Genomic DNA, 9,582 nt, shown 5'->3' with positions numbered 1-9,582 from the left:
TAAAGATTTTTGCCAGAAGTGCGATATTTCAAGCAAATTTCCCAGTTTTTCTTCAACTTTTTAAAAAAAAGAAGTTCTGTAAACCTGAAAATCTAACTATACAGTTATATAAGATAGCTTACTTAGTTATATAAGATAGCTTACTTACTGAGAACATTCTTAAAGATCTATTATTCTAATTGAAACATTTTCAAACTAGAAAAAATGTTGTTTGTTAGTTCTACAAAACAATATTCCTTCGATGCACACTAAAGGACTCTATCAACTAAATAATAATAAGCTACATTTAAAGTATTAATAGAATGCAATGTTTAAATAAAGATTTTTGCCAGAAGTGCGACGTCAAGAAGATTTTTCAGTTTTTCTTCAACTTTTTAAAAAAGAAGTTCTCTAAACCTGAACTTCCGACTGTACAGATACAAATGCATCATGAATCATTTGTCCGAAGAACTGAGATTTAGTTTTAATTTTAATAAAAAAAAGATGACAAGCTATTTGAATGTAGAAACAATAATGAAAAGTCTAACTTACAAATCTAATAACCTATATTTATTTGTGTCCAGCACATGTTACGTTAACTTTTAATCGTAGTAAAAATTTCTTGTGTAAAGGTTCAAGCCAAAATTTTTTCCTCACTATTTTCTAGGAGAGTTGCTAAGGTAGGCTGCTAAAAAATGGATTTATTGTGGTATAAGTACTCGTTATCTTCATACTATTCAGACAATTTAACATCATAAACATTCAGAATTGGAAGAGTATTTATCAATCTGCTAAAATATTAATGGAACAATCGCGAATTTAAGTGTTCAGGTCATTTTTTGTTTATCTCTTTTTAATCGCAATGGAGAGTATGTTTTTATAGTAGCGAGATAAAGAATTTATTATAAATTCTTAATTAAAAAAAGTTGTTTACTGAATTGTTGCATAACTTTCTACAAGATACGATCACACTAAGTTGAAACTTGTTTCTCCTTGAAAGAACCGGTATATTATCTAGTATTTCTTTAACAATGTCAGGCATAACATTGAATGATAAAGCTGTTCTAAATTGTATTTTTAATCCATTATTACCTGTAGAAGATGCTATTATAGATGAAGAGCATGAAGAAATTTTAAAAGGTACGTCATTAAAAATACATACATATTAATAAAGTTATCTTAAATAAAAAATTAATACTCAAAATCACATTATAGATGAAGAAGTTGAAACCGAGGAAGTTTTGAAAGCCAAGGAAATAGAGTTTAAAGGAATTCAGGCAGCGGAAAATGGACAAATTGAAGATGCAATTAAATTATTTACAGAGGCTTTAAATATTGCCCAAAGGGCTGCAGGTTATAATAATAGAGCTCAAGCATTTAGATTGCTTGAAAAGGATGAAGGTTTGTGCCTTTATTTTATTTGATACTACTTTTAATTTTATTCGTAATCGCACGCTTGCCATAATTATCTATAAACATTTTTTTTAATTGTTAATTTTTATCTGTGAAAACATGGAATGACGAATTAAATCAATGTTCTAATGACGTATTCAGTGTAATAGTATCAATTGATTGGTAATAACTTTTATTAGATAGTGATAATGAAAATCAGTTATAGAATGATTTGTTATAACCATTTATTTTTCAAACTAACTTATTATATTAATGCGCGCAATTTATTGACAAAGGTAAAAGAGTTAATAGCTTTAGTGGTTGCTAATTGAATTGAAAAAGGGCTGGAAGACATATGATAGATATTCCCCGTTACGATTGCCTCGCATTGGAGTGTAAACCGGTTTAGGATATTCACCCATCAAAATATAACATCTTGATAATCTGGAAATATCAAGAGCCGTTTTAAGAGCAAATATATTTGCTTCAACATAATGGAGAAATGTCCCTGAATATCTTTAATTACTAAAAAGATTTAATTGTTATTGATTATATTTACAATTATTTTAGATGCATTGAATGATCTTAATACAGCTTTGGATATAAGCAAAGAAAAGGGTAAATCAGGTTGTCAAGCCCTCTGTCAAAGAGGTCTTTTATTCAGGAAAAAAGGGCAAACAGATCTAGCAAAATCAGATTTTGTAAAAGCGTCAAATTTAGGTAGTAAATTTGCTAAACAACAGGTAAGTTGAAATATAAAATAATTAAAACTTGCATTATTCTCTCTTATTCTACTAATTAAACAAAGGTATTGTTTTCGTGAAGATTTTCAATTTTAAGTTTGTCCGTTTTGGGCTCTCCTGAGGCTGGAAAAGTGATTTTTACTTATTGATCACTGTGTGAATACGTATTTGTGTATATCATGACTAAACAAAAAACAAAAAATGGCAAGAAACTTTTTAGCTGTTAGCTTAAATACAAACAGAGGATGCCACAAAAATGTTTTTGCCAAAATTAGCTGCAAGAATATTAGTAATATTGCTATTACATTATACTCGCTTACCACCAGAAAAATGTCAATAATTGGTGGTTGGACGTTAAGTTTCGCCTGAAAAAAAAATTGGCGAATACTTTAGTAGTGTTTAACTCTTTGAGGCACTCGATTTTAAAGAAAATAAAGCCCTAGTTGCACAGAATTTCTTTTATTATAAAAAAATGGAAATGAATTTCCATTATTTTACATATGTAATCATCCCTCTCAAATAATCATTACTCTCAAAATACGAAAATAAGAAAAGAAAAAATTAATACCATTTCAATAGTCCTTTTTTAGTGTGGGACACTGGTATTGTATAATACCACTATGCAACTAATGCTTTATATGATGTTCATTCAAACACAACTTTTTACCAAAACAAAGCGGAACTTTGCAGATAGTACAGCACTGTCCTTCAGCGCACTGTTCCTTGAAATGTTTAAGTTCCATGTTTTGATAATAATAAATGAAATAATAAAACAGTATGCGGTGCCACCATTTTTTACTATCTGTCAAGTTTATAATAAATATAAAAAAATTTCACTTATTTATATTTACCATTAGTGCATAGCTCTGCCAACTGAATGAAAAACTTTAAATAACATATTAAGCTGTATGTATGAAGGTGGGACAGTTTTTAACCCATCTAGCCGCAAAGAGTTAAAAGAATAAAATTGAGACAGAATTTGTTAAATTTATTGAAAATCAGCTGAACAAAAGTGCCACTTTACCGATTTATTTTTCTGTAACTTAAGATATACAACACATAAATTTACAACTTTAACTGTAAACATTTTCTCCATAAATTCGATTAAGGATACAAGGATTATGTAGATTTCCTTTGTATATCAATTAATTAGAAAATAGGCCGAGTCTAACTATCATGGGCTTGAGTTTTTTAGTTATGATTATAAAGTTATAAAAATAAACCACGCATCATAACCCAACTAGGAAATATTTAAAAAAAATTAAAAGAACAAATTATTTCTAGATAAAATTAAACTTAACTTGTTTACACATTTCACTAACATTCCATTTATTTCAGCTAATTGAACTAAATCCTTATGCAGCAATGTGTAATCAGATGTTAAATGAAATGATGGTCAAATTAACACAAATTGAAAACCAAGAAAACGGTCATGCATAATAATTTTGCCAACAAAACAACAAATAAATTTAATTCGTGTATGTAAATCATCTATTAAAATATATTATAAAAATCAGAAGTCTTTTATTAGTTTTACCTAGTCCATTGGGATTCTGGTTCATTTCATTGAAATCTAAGAATTTATATTTCAATTCTTTGATTCTTTTAATTAGTTGATTTTTTTTAAATAGTTAAATTAAAACTTTGGTATAATTTGGTATTAGTTCAAAAGTGATATGCCCTCTATAATTATGTGTAATGAAAGGTCATTAGAGTGTCTATTCGTGATAGCTCAGCAAAGCTAAATTCAAAATAGTATTCCTAAATTTGAAAAAACAAAGCAAGGATCATGTCGGAATCCATCCTTAGCGGATACAGTTGCCAAGTAGAATTGTGACTTACGTTGTTATATTTTTCAATTCTGGAGTATTACTCGCAGATAGCGAAGATATAAATCTCGAAATCTAAAAGTTGCAATGAACATAGTAAGAAGTATATACATTATAAGTACATTAAATTCATAGCAGTCTCTAAAATTACTCGAAAGTACTGTCCCATCTGTTATGCTAGTTATGAACTTTAGGCTTTACTTTATTGTGATAAAATTGAAATTATTCAATAAAAGCTTATCTAACCACATCCTCCATGCTATAAAAAGTGTCATAAGTCAATTGCGGTAAACCACAGAAATAAAAATTGGGAATGTATATAGTGAAATCTAAGAATGTTTTCAATTTTATTAAGGCCAAAGTGAAGCAAATTTATTATTTATTAAATGTCTGGTTTATAACTCTTTAAAATTAAAGACATTTTGGTTATATGAAAAACGTGTATAGTACTGGCATCAAATGCATTTCAGTAAATGGAAATTAAGAAGAATGACTTTCCCTTTTTCTCTTCTCTCCTTCCCAAAAAATGCCCAACAAGATTTTTTTTCCAGAATCCATGTTTATAGCAAAAACTATAGAACAGTTTGTGCGCTATAAGTTTAAAAGAAAGTTTTAGTAGCAACTTTATTTTATATTTATTCATTTATTTTGTGTAGAGTAGATAGAAAACTTGAAATAAAAGTGAAATCTATTTTGAAAACAGTTTTGTTTTTGGTAAACCAATTTTCTTCAAATATAAAATATTTGTTTCAAATGTTTAGTTGTTTTTTTTTAATAAGTCAAAAAAGAAAAACCGTAACTTACGGTGCACCTATTTGGACCAAAAATTTATTGTCGCTTCCCCTGATGGCACTTAAACGAAATATCAAATTTGAAGTTTCTGCGATTTTCCATTCCTAAGATATAGTCGATAAACTCACTACAGAAAAGTGAATTCAGTACAAACCTATGCCATCAAAGACCAATGGGTTAGAGAACAGTAAAATACTAAGGAAAAGAGGAGAATTCCAAGAATTACTGCATCACTAACCCATCGAGCCTTAGCCAAGGTTTTTAACATCAAATTTCTCTTTTCTCTCTAACAAGCCAAATGCGATGGGTTTTTTGTCGGCAATTTTCGGCTCAATTGACCATTATTATTAACTTCATTTCCAACTTAACATTTAATATGCAGAGGAGTTTTGGTGCTAGCCACTGTGAGTGTCGTATCGCTCTGCATTATTTGAGTTTTTTCCTTAGTTTATACGTGGAATTTCAGTTTGATTTTTGGTGTGATTGTGCATTTAATAGTAATCATTATTGTGTTTAAATTTCAAAAAAATCTATCGAGTACTTTTCTTTTTATCAATAATTTAAATAGTACTATTTTAATAAGTTAAGAAGTTTGGAACAGTAATTTTGTGTGGTGGGGCAGTGCATAGAACCCTAGTGGTGGGGTTTTATTTATTTATTAGCTTTTATATAAGAATAGACTTTGTTTTTGTGACCGGATAGATAAATAGAGCGGTGCGCTCGTAGGGTCTTTGTCTTACGTCATATCCATATCTGGTTGTACTATAAATGTCAAGGTCATTAAAAGACTATTTATTAAAGGAGTCTCCGGATCCGAATAAGAGAGAACAAATTAAAAGATCGCGATCTTCTCCTGAATTTGGTCAAGATAGGATTAAAATAAGAAAAAGTTCTGTTAGTAAAATACCTTTTAACATGGAAAGTGAACTGGATGTTGGTAAAATCTCCTTGAGTAAATTATTGGCCGAATTTAGCGCCATGATAGATGCTAAGGGACTTGCTCGTAAGGAGGATTTGGATGAGCTGAAAATGCAGTTTTCTGCCTTACAGGATGAAAATAGGTTCTTGAGAGCATCTGTTGAGTATTTACAAAAGAGAAACGATACTTTGGAATACAGATTGGAGGTGATGGAGAACGAAGGTAGAAAAAACAATCTTCTTTTTAAAGGTTTGAATAATAGGGATGTGGAAGATTCAGAATTTATATCTACGTTTTGCAAAGATGTTTTAAAGGTTCCAGTCTCGCTTCATGATATTGCAAATGTTCACAAAATAAATATTGGTAATTCGGGGAAACATTTGCTTAAAGTTACATTCACTAGAGCTAATACTGTCCGGGAAGTGTTGAAGAACACTAAAAAGTTAAAAGGATCTGGTTTTTTTATTGACCGTGATTATTCTTTTGCCGTTAGAGCAAGAAGGAAACATCTCCTTCAATTCAGAAAGGAGTTATTACAAAAAGATAAAACCAAGAGAATCGTCCTGAGAAGGGACATTCTTTATGTTGAAGGGAAGAAATACATTTGGTGCGAACTGGATAATAAAGTGAAGGAGATGGCGAATGTAAGTGCAGATCGGATGGATTCGTCTAGGGAACGTCAGGCTGTTTTTCGTTCTGGCTCATCTTCACTGCCTGCAGCTTCATGAGATTTTGTCGTCAGTCGGAATCACATCAATAAGATAAATAAGTGTAGTGAATTTAATGTGAATAATTTACGTGTTCTTTCATATAATGTAGCGGGTTTAAAAGCTAAATTTAGAGATCCTTTTTTTTTAAATTTTGTACATGAGTTTGAAATTTTCCTTCTGTTTGAAACCTTTTTGATTGATGATGCTGGTTGTAGTGATTATTTTGGTGATTATTATTTACACTTTGTGCCAGCAAAGAGATCTTCTATTTATGGTAGAGCCAGTGGAGGTGAGCTTTATGGGATTAGGTCATCTCTCCCAAAAAATTTATTTAATTTTGTAAGAATTGATGGTACTGATTTAATTTCTGTGAATATTTCTAATAATGCACTTTTATTTATCCACTTTATATTAACTGTAACTCTTGGAATGATTGTTTTTCTAAAGTGGTTCGGTTTTTAGGTGAGCATAATTCTTATGATTATATGTTGGTGGGTGATTGTAATGTTAGGATAGCAAGTATGCAGTCTCTTCCCGAGGATGTGTTTATTGATAACTGTAAGTGTAAACTCTCTAGGAATTCTAAGGATGGGGTTCTAGATAAAAGAGGTACTGATTTTCTTGAGCTTTGTGAAAACTATAATTTAATTATTTTAAATGGTAGATTTCCGGGGGATAGTATGGGCGAATTTACTTATTTAAGTAATAATGGCTGCTCTGTTAATGACATCTGCTCTATTTCTTTAGACTGTTTGTCTGTTATAGATGATTTCTGTGTTTTACCTGTTAATTATTCTGATCACCTGCCTCTCTGTATCACGTTAAAGTTTGCTCCCTCCTCAGAAGTGTTAGTTTTGCCTTTAATGCCTCAGTTATTTTGGTCTGAGGATATGGTGGATAAATATAAATCAAATTTGGATTCTCTTCTAAGTAGTGTTTGTACTTTTCCTTCTGGGGTTCAAGATTGGCTAGACACTCTTACGAATGCAATTAAAAGTTCCTGTCCCACTTCTATAACTTCCAATTTCGTTAGAATAATCAAAAAGAAACCTTGGTTTGATGGGGCCTGCCTTCGGGCTAGAAATAGGTCTTTTAATTTGCTGAGACTCTTTCGTGCTACTGGTTCGTCATTTGTAAAGAGTGCTTATCTGGAGAGTAATATGGTGTTTAAATCAGTTTGCTTAAACAAAAGGAAAGTGTATTACAATTCCCTTGTAGATTCTTGTAGATCAGTGCGGGATTCTAAGGAACTGTGGCAAATTTTTAACCAATTTAAAAAAAAACAATTTGTATGTGGTAATAATATTTTAATGTCCGACTGGGTCTCTCACTTTGATAATCTTCTTAATCCTGTTTCAGATGTACTGGTCCATTATGCTGAGCCTTTTATTACTAATTCTTTTATTGATTCTCCTTTTACACTGGGCGACTTAAAGACAGTGGTAGCGAATTTAAGAAACAGAAAAGCTCCCGGTTTTGATCGAATTGCCTCGGAATTCTATAAAAATGCCCCGGATGTATTTTTTGAGAGACTATTGTCTTTTTTTAATTATATTTATGAAACTGGTATAACCCCGTCTTCATTTAGCAGATCTATTGTGTTTCCTTTATTTAAACGCGGTGAAATTAATGAGGTGTCTAATTATAGAGGCATTTCCTGTATAGATGTGGTTGCTAAAATTTTTACTGGTTTACTTTTGAGGCGCCTAGATAGTTTTATAGTTGAAAATGATCTTTTGAGTGAATATCAGTCGGGCTTTCGGCGTGGTTACTCCACTCTTGACAATTTGCTTGTTCCTACTAGTATTGTTAAATTAAAATTTTTAAAACGAGGTCAAAAGGTGTATAGCTTTTTTGTTGATTTTTCAGCTGCTTTTGACCGTGTTAATCGTAGGGCATTATTTTTGAAGTTGTATAATTTAGGCGTGTCCTCAAAAATGCTTGCTATTCTGAAATCCTTGTACGCTGTAACGGTGTCTGCTGTTAGGGGGAATAATGGGGTCTCTGAGTTTTTTCGGGTATCTAGTGGTGTCAGGCAGGGTTGCCTGTTGAGCCCCTTATTGTTTTCTCTTTTTCTTGACGACTTGCCTGGTTGTTTGGAAGGTGGAATACGAATTTCTAATACTACTGTCAAAGTACTTATGTACGCTGACGATATTGTGCTCCTGAGCGAGAATCCACTCCAACTTCAGAACAATATTAATATCCTTAAAAAATACTGTGAACAGTGGGGTTTGGAGGTAAATCTGGCGAAGTCCAAGATTGTTGTTTTTAGAAGAGGAGGTAGGCTTTCGTCGAGGGAAAGTTGGAGATATGGGGATATGCTGATAGATGTGGTCAATTCATATAAATATTTGGGGGTTACTCTGACACCTCGCCTTTCCTTCCAAACGTACGTTAAGGAGAGAGTCTTTATGGCTAAAATGGCCCTTAATACTGTCTGGTCAGTCCTTGTTGCTCAGTGCATGGTTCCCTTGTCCCATAAGTTCCAACTTTTTAATACTGTCTTCAGATCTATCGCTTGTTATGCTGCTCAGGTTTGGGGGTATGAGCAGTATGATGTATTGGAGAAATTATTGCGTTTTTTTATTAAGAAATTATATTCCCTGCCTTCAATTACTCCAAACTTCATGCTGTATCTTGAAACTGGTGTTGATTTGTTATTTACGTTTACTTTAGGGCTCCATTTCAGATACATTTTGAAAATCCTTGAATTACCGGCATATAGACTCCCTAGAGTAGTTGCACTAGAAATCGTTAAACACAAAACCTTTTGGTTTGACAGCTGGATAAAACTGGCTGAAAAGTACAATCTTAATTTCTGTTTCTCCTATAATAATGTTTCATTGTGGAAGAATCAGTTTGCTATTCTGTTAAATAAAATAAAGATAGTTCATCGGGAAGTGTGTGTTACAGGCACCAAAGATTCTAATAGATACCTTTTTTATAGAGAGCTTAATGTTAATGCTGGTCTATTTTCTTTTTCATCTCAGACTACAGAATTAAATTTAAAAGAATTACGTTGGCTGTTTAAGATGAGATGCGAACTACTCTATTTGAATTTTACCCCTTGGGTTGACAGGGAGGTAGAGTTGTGCTCACTATGCAATTTAAAGGCCAGAGAGGACATAGTCCATTTTTTGGCTATTTGTCCTATCTTGGCAGAATTTAGAGTGCGACACCTCGGTGTTCGTTCTCTAACTTTGCCCAATCTAAGA

General features: G+C 31.9%; 1 protein-coding gene across 1 annotated transcript; it reads left to right on the top strand.

The window, feature by feature from the left end:
* The first annotated feature begins 575 nt into the window (after positions 1-575).
* On the top strand, positions 576-3,633 carry LOC141447226 (tetratricopeptide repeat protein 36 homolog). The gene is made up of 4 exons (XM_074114537.1): positions 576-1,119; positions 1,195-1,380; positions 1,942-2,114; positions 3,453-3,633. The coding sequence occupies exons 1-4, from the start codon at positions 1,011-1,013 to the stop codon at positions 3,552-3,554; spliced, it is 570 nt and encodes a 189-aa protein (XP_073970638.1). The 5' UTR covers positions 576-1,010; the 3' UTR covers positions 3,555-3,633.
* Positions 3,634-9,582: the final 5,949 nt, after the last annotated feature.

This window comes from Rhodnius prolixus, unplaced genomic scaffold (genome assembly GCF_049639745.1).
Source record: "Rhodnius prolixus isolate KJV_2025 unplaced genomic scaffold, Rpr scaffold_7, whole genome shotgun sequence".
Classification (NCBI taxonomy): Eukaryota; Metazoa; Arthropoda; class Insecta; order Hemiptera; family Reduviidae; genus Rhodnius; species Rhodnius prolixus.
Note: the sequence above shows the minus strand (reverse complement) of the source record. Positions and strands in the feature narration are given on the sequence as shown.

What these genes read in the sequence shown, in the direction of transcription:
- LOC141447226 (XM_074114537.1), top strand. Translation starts at nt 1,011, where the DNA reads ATGTCAGGCATAACATTGAATGATAAAGCTGTTCTAAATTGTATTTTT. An exon ending in ATTGCTTGAAAAGGATGAAG is followed by an intron (nt 1,381 to 1,941) that starts GTTTGTGCCTTT and finishes CAATTATTTTAG; the next exon opens with ATGCATTGAATGATCTTAAT. An exon ending in GTAAATTTGCTAAACAACAG is followed by an intron (nt 2,115 to 3,452) that starts GTAAGTTGAAAT and finishes CATTTATTTCAG; the next exon opens with CTAATTGAACTAAATCCTTA.